This window comes from Pteropus medius, unplaced genomic scaffold (assembly GCF_902729225.1).
Source record: "Pteropus medius unplaced genomic scaffold, Ma_sr-lr_union100, whole genome shotgun sequence".
In the NCBI taxonomy this organism is placed as follows: Eukaryota; Metazoa; Chordata; class Mammalia; order Chiroptera; family Pteropodidae; genus Pteropus; species Pteropus medius.
The window spans coordinates 16,923,679-16,943,125 of record NW_024344378.1 but is presented as its reverse complement, the minus strand read 5'-3'; the positions used below and the strand labels follow the sequence as shown (position 1 = coordinate 16,943,125).

Below are 19,447 nucleotides of genomic sequence, written 5' to 3'. Positions count from 1 at the left end.
TTCAAACACAGGTCTGGGATCCCAACCAAAGGCACTACAGTGCTTACAAATCAAAGGAAAAAATCAGACTCTTTGAAAATATATAATTGGAAGCTTATCAAGTCTAACCCCTTTATTGTATTTGAAAAACAAAACAAAACAAAACAGTGAATCAGACTTATTGATTCTTCTCCTAGTGCTCTTGAGGTATAGTCACACAGTCTTTGTCCCATGCTTTTCTAAGTCAACACCTTTTCTCTGCCTTAACGACATTCCCAATAGGCAATAAAGGCTTCAAGAAGTTTTTTGGAAGTGCTGGTAAAGGTGATAGTTTATCTGTCAGTATTTTTTGGCCAATGAGTGTGCTGGCAACCTCAGTACATGTCTTCCTTCTGGCACCTCCTCTACCCCCCACCCCCACACACATACACGCACACACACACCCACAAAGAGAGAGAGAGAGAGCAATATTGACTTCAGTGACAATGATCTTATCCCAAATCTGTTCTTGGTGAAGCTTTTTGGGGGTTATTATATTAGGGCTCTAATAACAAATTTTGTGTGCATCTGTCGCAAAGGAGCTTAAACCTCAGTATGAGTTTCGTGTTAGGTATTGGACCCACTCTTTCTAGATATAAGCAGATAAAATTGCATATTACTTTAATATCGCAGAGTCTTCAAGACATAAAATGAGCAAACACCAGTTTGGCAAACACTAAAATTCAGCATCAAACAGTCTAGCAGAGGAGATGGCATGCTGACAGGGTGTCTTATTGTCCCCAATGCTGTACCACAGTTTTGATTCAGAGACATAGTTTGGTACCTTAGCAGAAGACTTTTGGAAAATGAGCTTAAGATGGCAGAGGCTACATAACTGGCCACTCAGAAGGTCCCAGGGTCATCCTGACACTTATAGCAACATCCCAATATGGCTCCTTATTGACCCTTGAGACCCAGTAGTCCGAAGCCTGTTTCTTTGTTCTTGAAAAAAATATGTGATCTTTGAAGAAATTATGTACGTAGAGGCAAAGAGAAAGGCCTAATGACGTCGAGATTTATTTTAAATAATCTGAATAGAATTAATGAGCAAAGAAATTGGAAAAGTTAATCGTGCATCATAACAACTGGGCTGTTCCTTTTTATTTCTTTAAGGAGGAGGAAGCAATGCCGAGGCTGTGTAAGAAGTAACTAACATGTGTCCATAGAGGTGATTGTTTCTCTTGGCTTAGGCCGATTATCCACATTATAATGGACTCAGCAAGGTCCTCTAGCTGAAAAAGCTTCTAAGTGTTATTTTCTCTGAAGGCAACAGCTCTTGTGTAAACCAAATTTATTTACATTATGGTTCCTCTTATTCGCAGATTCCAGTAGCAGCACCATTCACTCTTGTGCAACAATAGAGCACTGATTTCTCAGGGCTGAGAATGTGATATGAACTTTCACATAGAAATATTTGCCTTTCTAATGGGCATCTTTTCTGGAAAATTGGAAATTGAGTAACATAGGAGTTGTTCCCATCCACAAAGATGTTTGGAAACCTCATGTAGCCTGAGGAACCAGCATAATCTTTGTAGTCGGATAAACTTGGGTTCAAATTCCAGCTCCACCGTTTATTTGCGGTGTGTCTTCAAAGACTGTGAAAGCTAGTATGCACACAGGAGCAGTGCTTGGCATATAATAGATACTCAAAAAATGTTATACTTTAATATTTTTACCTTGTAAAGTACTAATAGTGTTTTTAACAATAATATTAATTGTAATAATTACTGTGGAGATTAAATAATGTTATGAATGTCAAGCACTCATCACCTAATTGATACTTGAAAATGTTAGTTTCTGCTCTTCTTCTTAGATTATTTATTCTCACTTGTGAATTCTAGGGATATTTCAAGTTTTCTTCTATCTATGGAAGAAACAGTCTCAATATGACTCAAAGCCCTCTGGTTCCATTTTTTGAGGGGGTAGATTTCTTTCCTCCAGGGCAAGCCATCATCCAAAAGCAAGGAGAAATGAAAAAATAAAAGATATGTCAGGTTAGACATGGTTACAGCAAGAGTGGGAACAAGACAGAAGAGACAGATGTATTTAATGGCCAATGCACTTGTCCAAAGGAATCATTTTCACTGGCCAGGAGCCCAATTAAACCTGTAAAATAGAAATCCAGAAAATCAGATTAACGAGCCAGTCATTAGTAAGGAAAAGACCCAGCTAATTCTGTGTTTAGCATGACGGATGGGCCCAGAGCAAATAATTGGATGACATTCATCAAATGTAAGATAAAAGGTGTCACCGAAAGGGAAAGCGATAATAATCTCTGGGATTTACAATGCCAGCAAATTTGCTTGTAAGGAAAAGAAAAGTTCATCAAAATAGATTAATAGTCACTAAACTTTATTCCTTCCTTGCGTGGTTGCCAGAGAATCACGCAAATAGCAGAGGCAGCAAATGCATTCGCCTGGTTTCATCCCAACCTTGTGAAGATTCTGCTCCCGAGGGGGAGCACCAGAGCTTCTACTTGAAGATGAGTCCCTGTGACTGTCCAGGAACTGGGCAGGAATGGAGAGTTGTTCTCCACCTCCATGATTTAGTCACTAAACACCGACGGAAATTAAACTCGGTCTCTCTGGTTAAGCAGATTAATTCCGTTTTGTTATTCAGTTAGTCAATAAGTCTTGACCCACTGCCCTGTGCTTGACATTTTGGGGATGTGATCATTCCTAGCAAAGGGCCAGCATAGGCTGGGGTCGTACAGTGGTTGTGACAGTGAAAGTCTGTGTGATGTTGGGCAAGTTAGTTGACCTCTCTCAGTCTCATATAAAGATAATACACACAATACATAATACATGTATATAAAGTATGGCTTATAAACTGCTTATCGTAGCATCTTCCGTGTAATAAACTTTCACTGCATGGTAGTTATTTTTACTCTTTTATTACCTCACCTCTTAGAAGACGTTATTTTTAAGATGCAGCATAAATGCCGTGACAGATTTTCTGGGAAAAACGAAGAAACACAAACATATAAACACATTCAAATTATGGAGATTTAAAAATTTAAAGATTTTGGAATCGAGGAAATATATTGTGTTGCTGTTACTCTGAGATGAGTACAATGAATGGAGGGCTTGTCTCAGAAGGAGAAGAACAACCTTAGAGCCAAAACTTTACAAGGTTCTAATTTGTCTTATCTTGGGGTTGTCATGAGGATTAAAGTGCATAGTTTATATAAGGGCTACCTGCAGTTCTGGAGCATGGTAGACAAACTCAAATAAGGACGAGTTTATCATTATTTTTATTATCATGTACCCACTAATTGCCTGCCACGAGACCAGCTCAGCCTAGGGATTATGGAGGAATAATTATAGAAATATGTATATCGCAAGAGTAAATGTTGAAAGTGCTGAAGAAATGGAAATAAATTTTCAGAGTTTAGAGGAGGAGGAAATTATAATGAATCAGCAGCATCTAAAACCCTTTCATGAACCCATGCATCTTACACTGAGGTTTAAAGCTTCAGTTGGTTTTCACTGGTATAGAGAGGGACATGGCCAGAACAGGGACAGAGCTCCAGGATCCAACTTGTTACTGCTGGGAGCTGCTATGATATCAGAGGAACTAGGAGAAACGCCTTGGGCTTCATGCAGCCCCTTAATATTTTGGATTATTCCATGATGTATCTAAAGTGTAACCTCCATTTTTATGATTTACTTGACCACAAACTCTTGCAAGTTGTGTATGTGATTTGTACAGAGTTGTGACAGCCATGGCGGAGTTCTCAAGTTCCCAAGTTGGCAGGACTCATCACCGTATTGAGGGGACCACTCTATTCTTCTTCAGCCTTAGTGATTTGGCAACTCTAAGGGGCCCAGCCTTGCTTTGTGGTGCTGATAAGAGGGCTGGTGACGTCGTCATCTTGTCCCCTATGAAGGGGACTGGGTCTTCTGGGGAAATGCTTCTTTTAATTACTGAGCTCTGGGCAGCAAAGATAGGACTTGTTTTTTCTGATGCCAGTCTAATTCACTAAGGGTAGGGTTGGTGAGGTTTAGGGTGTCCTGTAGAGAATGGATTTTTCAGCATATGATGGGTAACCAGATGATATACTTTGGGGTTTAAATCTTTATCACTGGGTACATGGTCTCTTTGGAAGGATGAAGAAATTTTTTTAGAACTGTATAAGAGGTGATGGTTGCACGACATTGTGAATGTGCTAAATGCCTCTGAATTATACACTTTAAAATTGTTGCTTTTATATTATATGAATTTCACCTCAATTAAAAAATACACTTTACTGTCACTGTAAACACAACATCCAGGAAGTAGCTACATCTGGGAGGGAGCTGGGGGTCAGGAGAGGTGAGGAGCACAGAAGCACAGAGGCATATGTCGGTTGTTAAAGCTCTAGTTCTGTACTGCAGCCAGTGTAGTCCCCAGACCAGTAGCATCAGCGTCACCTGGAAACTTAGTAGGAAGATAATTCATAGGTCCTACCCCAGATCGACTGAATCAGAGACTGTGTGTGGGGCCCAGCAGTCTGAGTTTTAACAAGCTTTCCAGGTGATTCTGAAGTATGCTAAAGTTTAAAAACTACCGATCTAGGTTTTTGGTTGGCATATATGTTTACATGTGTTGATTTTATAATAAGAAATAAAGCCAAATTAAACAAACAAATAAATAGGGTGATGCAAGAACTAATGGTGTACATTTAGAGCCAAGGATTATATTTCAATCTGATTCTATGCAGTCGAAACTTATTTTTAAAAGAAAAAACACTTTTCAGCAACTCATTGATCTTAATATGTCAACACTCCTCCTCAAAGCCAATGCAGAACAATATGGATTTAGAACAGATGTCTTATCAAAAAAAAAAAAGTCCTGGAATACAAGACAAAAAAATGATTCTAATTAGAAAATTGAGATGTAAGGATGGCGGTGAGCATCAGGGAGAAAACCAGTCTCTGCTCTTGGTTCAGAGCCTAAGTCTTTGCACCAAGTTTATTCCAAGGTTCTGCCTTCACGCTGACTCTAACATCTGCTCTATCTGGCAACTTCTGGTACCTGCTTTGTGAGCTTCCAATATGTGCAGAACCAGGGGAAGCCATGGGAGATGCCATCTCTCAGAATGAAGAGTGATGGGTGGATTTCAATAGAGATATTAGACCCCTCCTGCTCTCAGCAGCCACTATGGACGGGGCCAGGTTTGGGCCAGAGTCGGAGGACTGGCCTATATCCAGCAAGTGCTTGGGCCTTGGTGAGAATGGAGCATGCACCTTCAGTAATAGCCTCCTCAACACAGCAGCCTGGTTGCTATTGTCATCCCACTATTTTCTCTGAACAGGCGATGCTATCTTCTCTTGTGATTATTAATTTCCCCTGAGCTAAAACGATTGGGCTGAGAGCAGCCATCTGCAGAGCTGTGCCATGTTGGCAGGACTTTTCACCAAGCACAGGCCAGAGGATCATTTTTTGGAGTGGTTTCCAGGTTCCTCTAATGATCTATACTTTCCCAAGTGAGGTCACAAGGCTTGACTCTTCCAGTCACGAGATAGCAGGATAAGGACTCAGACTCAGGACTGCTGACTTTCGAATCCAGAGTTCTTTCTCTAAAAGAACTTTTGATGCTTTTAAGTAACTTGCTCATAGAAAGAGTCAATAAATATCTGTTCAATGCATTAATTTATAAATATAAAAAACTGTGCTCATACCAGGAACAAAATTAATTTCAAAGTAATAAGAATTTTAAGCAATAGCAATTATTCAGATCAAGAAAAAAATTTCTTTGGCAATCATGTCATGGTTACAATGGATTAAAAACTATTAAAAAAAGACAGAATAAATATATCGTGAGTATAGCCCACATCAATAACTTCTCTGTTTCCAGTCGAAATATTTATGAGGTGTGTACATATGCAGAACACAGTGACCAAATATAGAGTCTCCGCTGTCACAGAAAGTGCCAGCCATGGAGGAAGACTGGTTGTCATTGTCCATAAGTGTAATGACATGGGAGCAACTCAGGGTGCTACGGAATTGGAGGTTCAAAACCAGCAGGGGATATTCTCTAAAAGGTTGTCACAAACCTATTGTGACTGTTGATGGGGAGGCTAATACCTTCCAACCCGTGCTATGATCTGTGGCCCCACCTGACTGCTTTGTGTTTCCCCATGATCCAGGTAACAACTGGTGGAAGAGCCAGCTACTATGTGTCCTATCGAAGAGAGGCCTTCGCTCAGATTAAGCTGCCCAAGTACTCGCTGCCAAAGGTACACACCACCTGCTTCCTGGGTCCTGCCAGACAAAACGGCAGGGAGAGGCCGCCTTGTTGGGATGTGGGAGGTTTGATTTCTGCCTGGGAGACAGGTGGCGTTCAGCCTGACTTAACCACTGCAGGGTTTGGCCTTTGCTGGCGTAGATGAACCTGGGTTCTGTATTCTCCTCTCAGCAGGGCACACAGGCAGGAGTCTTGATTTCCTATGACTCAAACATCTAGCATAACCCGGGGTCATTCCCCAGGAGTGGTAGTAAAAGGAAAACTAGCTTTGGAATCTCTTCTGAGGACTCCTTCCTTTTGCAAGGACCTCCTGCCAAGCAGAGGGACAGGCTCAGAAAGGCCCAGGCAGGAGCACAGATGCTATGTTTGTGTGCATAAAGGTGCTCAGGTGAGTCTCCTGGTTTTCTTGCTTCTCTCTACATTTTAACACTAAATATAAATGTACTGCCTATGCTTCCACTTCTTTCTACCACTGTGAATAATAATTTACTATGGCGGAAGGAATAATTTACTATAATTTTAATATCAAATGGTGATGTTTTAACTCCTCTGATGGAAAATCATAAAGCTTACTCTGTGGACCCCAGAACAATAGCTTTGGGGAGGAGATGGACCTTAGGACCTTAGTGTGAACAGGGACAGGACATAATTGTAAAACCTAATGAGGGAGGCTGCAAAGAAGCTGTCAGGTTGGACATGTATCAGATGTCATGTTACCAGGACTTGGGTCTCAAAGCTGGTGCTAGTAAACATGTTATGGAAGGCTGAGTACATAGGTAAGAGAAGTTATGGAATAATTATGAGTAATTATTTACCCTTTGGTTGTTTTTATTCATTCATTTATTCATGTATATATGTATCAATCTATTCGTTCATTTGTTTCTTCTTTTATTCATCCATTGTGCTATTCTTTTTTCCATTTAAATTTTTACCCTGTGCTAGGCATTGACCTAAGTTCTATGGGTAAAATAGTCAATAAGGCACAGACAGACCCTGCCTTTATGAAGCTTATATTCTGGAAGAGAAGAGAGACACTGTACAAACAGTGTCTCTGTATAACAATTTATACATAAATTGTTATGTATAAAAGGTATTACAGGCATAGAAGCCCAAGGGCCATTGTGGCATAAAAATTGGAGCTAGCCAAATATGAGTAGTAAGGACAAGTCTCCTAAAGAATGTGATGTTTAAGCTAATATATATATAAAAAAAGAAGAAGTTAAGTGTCCAAACAAGGTTTTGGGAAGTCAAGAAAAAATACATACATAGGCTCTGTTTTAAGAGACAGTATGGTTCATTCAACAAACTAAAAAACCATGTCACGAGACTGGGTTGCAGAGGGAGAGGTGAAGAAACTCATTAGGTGGGCAGGGACCAAATTTAATTGTCTCAAGGGCCATGGGAATCAATATCTCAGTTTCTCTACCCTCTCTGCGATTGGCTCTTGTAGGACCACTGTATAGTATTGTGGATGCAGGATGTACCCATCAGATACTTTAAACCCAATCAAGAAATAAGTGTCTCTGCCTAGAGAAATGAGGAAAGGGAAGTTCATAATCATGCTCTTTCTAAAGCAAAACGACCCCTCACAGTAATCTGATGATTTTCATGTATTAGCCTTGGAAAGGAGTTTTGGGAATTTTCCAAACTCTCTTTCCAATGTATGGCCTATTTTGTCTGCATATGTGTGCATATTTTATGTATTTTGAACCTTCTTGAGAAAACAAACAGTTTGCTCCCGTGGACAGTGTGGCTGCAAGTGGGGACAAAGAAGCCTGGAATTGATCACAACTCTAAAACACTCCATTAACGATTAGCAACCCCATGGCTATTTACTGTGGTGGGATACCATCTGTGTGGCCCCTTTTATAAAACTTCATCCAGAGAATCTCCTCATTAATATGAGGGCTGCTGTGAAAATAGCTGGATGGTTATTGATCTCCTTTATTAGCTGACATTGGCCCAGATTTTCATAGCTGAGGCTGAAGAGGCGAAGACAGAGGGATGAAGAGAGATTGGGTCTTCCCATTGTTTTAAAATGGAAATGACTTTTAAGTAAGTTATTGCTGTGTCATGTAGTTCTGAGGCTGCTGCTGGGCATCTTGCTTAAAAACAAAAACACAGAGAAGCTCCCTGCGATCACTGTTCTCACACATCTACTACCAGACTGTCTGTTCAAAATTTGCTCGCCTGGGGCACTCTGTGGCTTTGGAGGGTTTTTCAGAGAATGAAATTAATGCCATTAATAATAAGCAGCATTATTAAGGGGCTGCGATCTCATGACGAGTCCTCCAAAACCAGTCACTGGGCATTGGGTTGGCACTCTCAGTCCAACAGCCATGAGAAGCACAAACCAGTAGAGGGCGGGGAGGCAGATGATGGGGAGTTGTGGCGGCCTTGGAGAAAAGGTGATGGATCTTGTGAACAGAATCCCTGAGCTCTCATTCCAGCTCTGCCACTTACTTATTCATGAGCCCAGGACTTCTCATCTGTGAAATGGGCATCGTTGTATTATTTGACAAAGTTGTGAGGATCGCACGAATGGCTCATTGTTGATAAAGTGTAAAGTGCTAGGTGAGTCTAAAGCATGATTGTGATCCACAGGGAAGCATGGTAGATGCCCTGAAACTGCTGGGCGTAGAGATCAGGGCTCCTTGTAGGGTGTTTCCTGAGGCCCCTATTTCACTACTCTGAAGCTAATGGACCTTTTTTGTCTCTTCAATTCTGGATTTATCCTTAACTTGCTGCTCTAATAATTTTTCTACAAGAAAAAAATTGTTATTTTTTGTTGTTGTTGTTTGTTTGTTTCTATACAGGATTCAGTTTGACAGTGATGATGTTGGACTTTATCTGAGTCCTGTGCTTTTGTGAAACAGCAATATTTCAGCAACACCCCTCCCCCCAACCCCCCGTTGTGCTCCTGCACATGGCTTACTACAAAGAACTCCCCTCTCCCGTTGCCTTGATAAGTCACCAATGTCCCTGCCTTTGACAAGACCAGATTTCCCTTCTTTGTCTCATAAATGATGAACCGAACTACGTGTCCCCACTGACCAAACTGGGCAAAATGCTGGCTAATTTGACTTTACATCAACTTAAGTTCAGCTTTTCTCCTTCCCTCAAGCCCCTAAACTTTGACCTGCTCTTGAGCATCTGTGAGCATTTTGAGTTTACACAAGCATTGGAATTCAGAACAACCACTCTTAACAACTGCCCTGAGAACCACTGACTCTAAGGAGAAAAGGTTTTTGTCTAAAGATTTGATGGTGCCACCTGCTCACCCCACTCCTCACACTCAATACTTTGTAGCCTTATTTTACTTCTTCCTATAAAAGTAATTCTCTTCTGCCTTCACTCTGTCGCTTGCAGATATTATGGACAGAGTGTTGCAACAGTCTTTTCAAATAAAGTCCCTCTCCTTACCTAAATCTGGGTTTGTTTTCATTTGACACTAGAATATAGTTAATCCCATGCTGAATAATAAAAGAGAGGAGAGGGAAATATGGTTTAGGAAATTTGTTATAATGATGATGACAATGATATTAACCTTCAATTTCTTTAGGAAAAAATTTCTTAATTTTTACATTTCCCCAAATGCTGATGAATCCTTCTTTGCTGTGTCACAGCCATACTTCTTAAAGAGTTCTTTGTTATTCTAACCTCTTTTCTCCCTTGCTAGTCACTCTTCAACCCAAAGCTAGTTGCCCTCTGATCTCCCGCATCTGTCCCCCAACTATTTTACTAAAAATCTTCTAGCCATCATTACCAGTGACTACATAACAATATAGATTTTACATGTAAATGCCAAATACAATAGATAGCTCTAGCTATTTATCTTTTTATACTTCACTGTAGCATTTGACACTGTTAAGGGAAAAATCCGTACTTGATACCCTTCTCTTTGGTAATATTTTATTCTGATTTTATTTTCTGGATCTCCTTCCCCTTGCCACCCTTTAAATGTTGATTTTCCTAAATTATTGAATTCTGAATGGTTCCGAGTGACTTCATCTTTTTCCTTCATACTGGTGACTCCTGTGTCCACAGCCACAGCCCATATCTCTCCATTGAACGCTGGGCAGGTTCTCCATCTGCCTGCTTGAAGTACGCCTCCGTAAGGGTCCCATTTCACAATCTACAACTAAGCTCAAGGTCTCTACCTTATGTCTCTTATATCACCTCCTTCTCCCATGTTTATTTACTTACTCCATTTATTCATTCAACAAACTTTTGTTGGATGTCTATCATGTACTAGATACTCTGATAAATACTAGAGATAAAGTGATACATAAGAGAGGCATAGTGTCTGCCTCTGGAAGTTTACAGTCTAATAAGAGAGACAGACATCAAACAAATAATTACACAAGCAAATATTTAGTTATGATTTTAATGAACACTCTAAAAAAGCAGAGAATTTTGTAAGTCAGATATCTGAGTAGTAAAGATATGTCCTGCTCCCTTATCTCCTGTAGATTCTACTTCCTTAATATCTCACCGATCCATTTCATAAAGTCTTATAGAAAACCTACTCGTTAGTTCAGACCCCCATGTGTTACTACCTAGATAGTAGCAATGAACTTTTAAGCCTTCCTCCCTGCCCCACTTAAATCCATTCTTTATACTGCTTCCACAATGGATATGATCATGCAATGAAGCTCATCTTCTCCAACCCAATCTCTGCATTGATCAACTCTAATTTTTTCTTACTCCTGCTTAAAATCTTGTGATAGCTTTGTACTTCCTTCTGGGTGAAACTTAAGTGTGCCATGCAGAATCCCTTGTGATGTGGCTATTCTCTACCCTCACTGTCTTCAGAGGAAAACTCTGCTTTCAAGCTAGTCCAAGTTCCCAAGTTTCCTTGAATGTTCTACCTTTCCTCTCACCCATACAAGCCTTTCTACTCTTATTACCATTTTCAGTACCTCCGTTGTAGCACGAACAAATTCATGAAAGGCCATGAGAACATGTGATATCTCCACCACCGGTGAGCATCTTCTTGGAGTTAGGTTCTACACTTAGCTCCTCTCTATTTATGTTATGGTATTTGGCACATATGGTGTGTGTATGGTGTATGCTTAACAACATAGGTGTTTCTGTAATGAAGTTACATTAGGCCCAGATTACAAGAAAATGTTTTAAAAACAGGGAATTATCTTTACCATTGTGTGCCTAGGAAGTCACAGGTTTAGGTTTTTAAAAAGCAGCTCTCATTCTCTCAAGTTACTCTATTGAGACATTACAGGAGGAATGTTATTTGTAATTATTTCAGTAAGAAGGCAACACGTGCTTTGGAGTTAGATTCAGGTAGAAGAATTCAAAATATTAGCTTTATTATCCTTTGGGTCCCTATTGCACCAATTTTTAACTAACAAGGCTTGTCTTTACTATTGAAGACTTATTATTCTGCTTATTATTGGTTGATCCTTATTCAACCATAAAACTTATTAGGAAAGAGGACACAGAGTTCAGGGGTTTTTAAAGAGTGATTTCCCAGATGGCTTTCTCCAGAATCATCTGGAGGACTTGTTGAGATGATAGAATCTAAGGCTGCACACCAGACACACTGCATCAGAACCCCAGGAAGTGAGACACACGAGTCAGCATGCTTTTAAGATCTCCAGGTCATTTTGATGCACATTGAAGTTATATCCCCACGTCACTTAGCTTCTTAATTAGGATGGTCTTAGTAATATCATTTATTTACCAAGTGACTTTGGCAAATTAAGAATTTCTCAAGTAGACATCCCAGAATCTTCCATACTAAAAAGCAGTCTCCCACCCCAGAGCCCGCAGTACCTGTTCACCAGGTTACACAGTCCCAGCGCAGGTCTAAAGTAGGATGCTTTCACAGCAAATCTGGCCGCCTCTAATTTTGACCATACCCTAGTGTTTTAAGTTGTTTTTCCCCTTCTTTTACATTAGTTTAGTCTAAAATAACTTAGCTCATTCATTTTTATGGCCAAAACATCTGGGGAAAGCCAGGCGTTTCTATTGCATTTTTAACAGGGTAAGTGAATTTAATCCGTATTTCCTGCAGCTGCTATTTCCCCTCCTACTGGGTTCTTGGGCTTTCATTCCATCCACATCAACACAACGGAGTGTTGTCACACGGTTTTTAAGAGAAAGCCTTATTTTTATTCTCAAGCAGCTCAGCGGGAACCTATAATTCTACAAAATGTGTAAGTGAGGTCTCAGTCCAGGTGACCTCAGGAATTCAAGGCCAGAGGCTGGGATGTGACAGAGAATCCCAATGCAAAGATCCAGAACTTGCTTTTGCATTTTGCCCACCTCCCAGTTGTCTAAATCAATGGTCTTGATTCTTCAGAAATCATCTTGGAGGAGCTCTCCATGGTTCTGACATTATAGACATTGCTGCCTCCTTTTATTGTTGAAACTATTTCTGGGAAAGGTTGGCCAAATAAGGTAAAGGCTGAATTCAGCCTGATTATTTACTTACTGTCAACTCCAATTGCCTGAGCTCATATTACCATTGCTTTCCACCACAGTGATGAGGGGGCTGCTCCTGCTTTCTTGGGATGCTATTACTCTTTGGCATATATACCTATACAGTTATGCATTTTTTAACTACTCCCATATTTTTCAAATGTTTATCCTTGTCAACATTGCCTCCTGACAATAAAAGTTCCTTAAGTAAGGACTTGAGTTTGTGATAATCTTTGTACAGTGCCTAGCCACATATGCAAACTGGCTTTTGCAAACTGTTTTGAATTCCAAACTATGAGATTTGATTTTAGAAATGGTCCACTTCAGGAATACAAACTAAGGAGACCTCAGGGACCAGAAAGTTAACAGCAATATATAAGTGGCAGATTGTAAGAACATTTGGATATATAGGACTGAGACTCCAAAGAGTGCTGACTCCACCTAAAAAATTATATGTTCAGGTATTGCATAAAGGCTGTGGTCAAATCGAACACGTGTGATTCATATTTATTTCATGGGTCATTGGTCTACAACTTCTAATAAAGACGCTATATATACAAATGATTAGAAACTAACAATTAGGTTAGAGACATACCACTAGGTTTCAAAACGTGGTTCTGCCACTTATTAGCTATGTAATCTGAAGCAATTCGGTGAACCTCTATTGCCTTAGCTTACTCCTCAATACAATGGGAATAATCACACTACCTCCATTATAGAATTATTTGGATTTTTAACTAAAATAATACACTTAGATAACTTAGAACAGTGTCAAATGTTAGCTGTTTTTATTGGTAGCCCAGCCTCATCACTATTTTGGTGAGAAAGTTGAAGCTCAAGGAGACTGACACATTCAACATCATTCAGCTGACTTACAGCAGAGCTGATATTATGATCCAGAACACTGAATTCTAGGTTGAGTATCTTTCCCTTGATATCAGTGATTTTCAAATATTATTTTATTAGCAGCAGAACCCCCCTCACCTTTTACTCCTAAAATATTACCCAGAACTCTGGTATGAAACAATTTTGAGTGATTCTGCTCTGGCTGAAAGAGGGTTGGACGTTCACAGCCCCACCCACTGGCTATGCCTTCATGCTGCCCTTCTTGCAATCCTCATGATGCTGAAAGAAAAGTGTGAAAACCATTACACTAAAAAGTTTGAAAACATAAGTGAAGGTCTAAAGAAGGAATAGACCCTGCATTCTTGGCATGTATGACTTTCCTCTCTGTTAGCACCAACACTAACTTTCAGATATAAAAATAAAAAATGAAAGTGGACAAATCTCTCGAAACCATGGAAAATGATACCCACCAAAGCCCCTCACAGCCATCTTGCTGTCACTTAGCAAGGAACAGAAATCATGAAGCTCATAATTTATAGCCTTGTTCCAACATAGAATTGTTTAACGTTGCCTATAAATCAAGCCTTTTCTCAACCATTTCATAAGTCATGGTAATTACTCTGGGTCCCAGTGGGCAGGGAGATATGGAGATCTGCTGCCTCACAGGCCTTCCATCTTCTCACAGGACATGCATATCATCAGTACCGATGAGAACCAAGTCTTTGCAGCAGTCCAAGAGTGGAACCAGAATGACACATACAACCTCTACATCTCAGACACGCGTGGGATCTACTTCACCTTAGCCATGGAGAACATTAAGAGCAGCCGAGGTCTAATGGGAAACGTCATTATTGAATTGTATGAGGTATGTAGCCAAGATTATCCTGCACCTGGATCTGCCTCTCCTTTTCATGAGTTCATATGGTATAAACACAAAGCATTGGAGTCAGTTAATTCTAGGTTCAGATCTCAGCTACATCTCTGAGGAATTGTGTGGTTTAGGACAAGGGACTTAATTTCTCTGTGCCTCAATTCCCTCACCTGTAAAATGGGAGCAAAATATTTATTTAATGAGATTATTGTGAGAATGGGAGATAAGGTTTGTAAAGCATCTAGTGTGGTGATCAACTCAATAAGCCTTCAACAAATGGTAGCTAAAGTCAATGTTCTTATATGTATGAGCATAATTATAAGTCAGAAATGAAGGTCCTTGGCCATGTAATCTCTAAAGTACCATGTTCAACTCTGGGTGGAAGAAGTAGTATTATTTATATGCCTTAAATTATTTGGAAAATTGTTTTATGATCAAATTTATAGGAAAAGAAAAGCAAACATCAGTAACGGGAGTGAGGATTTACCGAAAATGATACCACAATGCCAACATCTGTGCATGAAGAAGAACTGGTCTTGACTTACACTGAGTTTTTCTTTTTTAAAATATGATTGCCTTTATTGAGTTTACACTTACATTGTTTAATTTTTAATGTGTGATCACCAGTTAAAGAATAATTTATCTAGGAAACCAAGCGACTCCATATAGGAAGTAGATTAAAAAACTAGTGTTTTAATGACCCTAATGATGCAGTGCTTTTTTATACCTTTTTGACAGTCCTAGACACAATGAAAGGACTTGACTGTTGACCTTGGTATGATGAATTTATTTGAACAAAGGAAGTATGTCTCATTATCCAACATTCATTAGTGACTGGTGGTCAAACCTACATAGGCTGTGCTGATTGAGAGCATTTACTCACGGAATGACAAGTGATGTGTTTTGGGTGTTAGCCTCAGATGACTTGGCTGAGCTGTTCCTTTGTGAGTTTTCTCTTTGAGGAGTGAGAGTGGCTTTTAGAATAGAGGGGTCAGTGCATGGGTTTCTGCTTTACAGTGGTCTCTTCTGAGCAGTGCCTGTCAAAGTTCCAGCATCTCTACACTGGTATCTAAGTTGGCTGCTCAGTTACTGATAGTGGTGGAAACATATAAGATTCCAGTTATTTTATTAGGTAGAAAAAGGATTACACAAAGATGTGGGTGAATGGAAGTATATTTTAAAAAAGAGAGAAGTGAATGTTATTGGTACAAAATAAAATCAATAGAAATATCCTGATTTTCCTAAGGAGGTAGTTGGCAAGTGCTGAAATAATTCTCTTAACAACAAGGTCTATTTGGGAAATGGCCCAGATACCTTCCTAGAGTTATGAAAACTGGTAAAGATGAGTAAAGTGTATAAATGACTTGGGAAAGCTTCCATTTCCATGCCTCTAATTATACCAGGAAGCAGAAATATACCCTTGTTATTAGATAATAAGTCGCATCTCGTGGGAAGTTTTTGATGAATATCCTCAGGACTGAGGCCACTCCAACCAGTTTCCTGTTTGCACAACTGAGGATATAGAGATAAGAGGATTATCTACGTTCCTGTGGCCAGACCCCAAGAGGAGAGAATAGACATTGCTGCCGATGACCTTTAAGTTGAAAAATCTCTGTGTCTCTGACCCTATTGATAATGGTGGGTGAGTTTGCCACTATGCTGTTTCTTTCTTGAGGGAGCCTGAAACTACTTGGTCATTTAGAATAGTGAAACACTCTGATCTGAAGTGGAACATGAATCAAAATGAAGAATGTGCCTAAATTCATGTAATTTATTTTCTTCTTGCTCAAGTCAGTCTTGCATTTTCAGTCTTATTGGGGAGAAAAAAAAATGCATGGTGTCACTGCATCAATGGAGAAGCAAGATATACCAGGCAAAGTAACTTCTCTAAAACCAATGCTATTGAGCTGGTTTTCCATTCAATTCTATTAGGGTTGATCGTGCCCCTACTTTGTGTTCAAGCCCATGAAGAAGACAGGCGAGGTGATGACTCTTGCCCTTAAGGATATTACAATCTAGTTTGTTGGGCTTTTAGGGGGTCAATAAACAAGTTCTTTTTTTATCTACCTAAGATTAGAACCAATTGAGACAGAAGCAAGGGTGAGACAAATGGAGATCATACATCAGCTGTATTACTTTTTAAATTTATGTAGGAGGAAGTGGGCTTGCCAATACTGCACTCCAGAATTGTACCCATCCATCCAGTAACAGGCAGAAATAGCAAACCAAAAAATCTCCTTTAGAAGCCTGTTTCTGGAACATCATCACATTGAGATACAGAAGATGTGATCTTTGCAGGCAGATCCCCAAAACAGTGGATATGGAGATGAGCTGTGAATACCCAGTCTTTTTTCTTGACATTACCAGTCATTATCAGTCCTTTTGCCCTGGAGAGGATTGACGGGGTTGGGGGGGTGGTGTGGGGGGTGGAGGGAGGAGGCGGTTGGTGGGAAGAAGTGCAGAAGTGAAAAGCATTCCATATGTCAAGAATGGCATAAGCCAAGATTTGGACAGCTGGTATAGATTTGTCTATGAGCTAGCCAGTCTAACTGCATCGATGCTTAATAAGTACAAGAATGAGTGCTGAAAAGTTGGAGTTCAGATTCTAGAAGGCATTTAATATCAAGGGAATAAATTGGATCCTGACACTATGTAGACCATGAACATATTGAAGATTTTTAGAGGGCATTGCTATTTTGCACCTGGAGATACATTTTGTGATTTAGATACAAAACTCAATTTAATTGGTCTCTAAGGGTCATCAGACTTTAACCTTCTTCATGGGAGATTCTCATAGAAACTGAGATTGGGTACCATATGTCCATTTAACAGAGACTATAATTTTTCTAGACACTGAATGCCCTTGAGTATTGCATCTGGGAAAACCAGTAAGATTTCACATTCAATTCAACTAAATTAACACACTTTCATGAAATGTATTTTGTTTGATGAAATGAGGCCAGTGCAATGATCACAGTCTGAATTTTATTAAAGATATGATTTCTCATGTTGTAGGATCACTAAAAAGGAAGGTTAATTCTAACTTGAGGAATTTGAATGCTGGAGCTTGGGAGAAGGACATTGCCTCATGGAGTCCCAGCATCAGAAGATATTGGATTCTGATGAGTAGAGGTCCATTTTTATAGAGTACTGAGTGGTCTCAGGGAATAGTAGAAATAAAGATTTTAAAGATACCATTAAAGAACTTGACTGAAGATCTGGGCATTTATTGGATGGGCTATTATTTCTCTATATATTTCCCCTACATCTACATACCTAGTGAGTTCCAGGCATGACGTAGTCTCCTATGCCAAGTTAATGTATAACTTTATATTATAATACAATAGGATACTATACCTGTATCTCCTTGTCTGAAATGTTAGAGATGCCTTTAGGTAACACAGATGTAAAGTGGCTCGAGCTGACCATGGCCACCTAAAGCTACTAGTCTATAACTCCACCTTCCACATGGACATTGAGAGACTGCTTGGCAATGGAAAGAGGACAAAGAAAGAGAGAACTTATTTGAGAATTCATTTGCAGGTCTTGGCACTGAGAGACAATGGGGATCGACCCCATTAAACTCCCAAAAACCTCATAAGGCAGAGACATTGTTTGTTTCCTGGTCCATTGGAACAGTCTACTGCTGCACAGAGTTTCTTGCTGGTCTTCTCTTTAAAGCCTGCCTCAAAGTACAATATTATCATGGATGTATTTACAAAATCAGGGGATAAAATAATTCTTGAAGGTCAAATAATAACCCATCTCTTCTTTGAGGTTTCAGAGCCCATTCTATCAAAGCAAGGCTTGTGTTGACTGTGAATGTAGTCCATGATGTGTGCTCACCATTATTTTTATGACATTCTTTTCATATAGAGCTCTGTTGTGGTTTCTTCATATCCATAACTGTAGACTATATTTCTTCTTAGTTGCTCTCCATTGATAAATCAAGAAACAAATATTCTTTTCAACATTCTCAGTTATATTATAGAAACATTCTCTGAGCTTCTGGTCTGATGTATTTTTTTTTCAATACTTTCCTGGATATTAAGCATTCAACTTGTGTAACTCTTTATAATAAAAACAACCTACTATGCAATGCCTTACGCTAGCATTGTTGAATAAATATATAATATGAGCTACACATGCACTTGTGAATTTTCTAATACCTACATTAAGGCAAGCGAAATTAATTGTATGGTATATTTTAGTTAACCAAAATATCTAAAATATTACCATTTCGGCATATGTTCAGTATGAAAAGTTACTAATGAGATACTTTATACTTTTCCATACTAAGTCCATAGAATCCTAGGTACATTTTGCACTTCCCACACATCTCAATCCATATACTAAATTTTCACCAGAAATACTTGATTGGTATTTACATTTCATTAAATATACGGTAGAAAAAGCAGATTTACAATCCCAAGTTATTCCAAACGTATTTAAAAGTTTGCCAATAATTGAATCACGTATGAATATTTAAATTGGTTAAAATTAAATAAAATTAAAAATCAATTTCTTGGTTCTACTCAACACATTTCAAATGCTCAGTAGCCATATGTGGCTAGTGGCTATGGTATTGGACTGCACAACCCTAAACGATTATATACTTTTTCTTATTTATCACAAAATCTGTTTGTGGTAGGTGCCATTCCCCATTGTGCCTATGAGAGTACAGTATGGGGCAGAAAATTTGTAAAATAGCTCAGATCACACAGCTGGTAAATGGTGATACCACATTTGAATAAATTCATGTCTCTTTGACTAAAAAGGCCAGGCTTCTCCCATTATGAATTTTTTTACATTAATTTTTTTATTGAGATATAATTTATGTACATAAAAAATTACCCTTGTGTTGTAACGGGGTATATAGTTGTATAATTTCCACCACAATCAGAATATAGAACAATCCCAGTCCCATCACCCCAAAATATTCTCTCTTATGGCCTTTTTGCAGTCAGATCTCCTCCCACTCAAAGCTACTGGCAAACTGTCCTGATTTCTCTTTTTCTCTTTCCAGTTTTGCCTTTTCT

General features: G+C 39.2%; 1 protein-coding gene across 1 annotated transcript in view; it reads left to right on the top strand.

The window, feature by feature from the left end:
- The window catches only part of SORCS3 (sortilin related VPS10 domain containing receptor 3), a 520,917-nt gene that overhangs the window by 410,280 nt on the left and 91,190 nt on the right, over positions 1 to 19,447 (top strand). The window contains exons 8-9 of the mRNA XM_039871263.1: positions 6,150 to 6,239; positions 14,223 to 14,402. Coding sequence (XP_039727197.1) covers positions 6,150 to 6,239; positions 14,223 to 14,402 — 270 coding nt within the window. The remainder of the gene's footprint in view (positions 1 to 6,149; positions 6,240 to 14,222; positions 14,403 to 19,447) is intronic.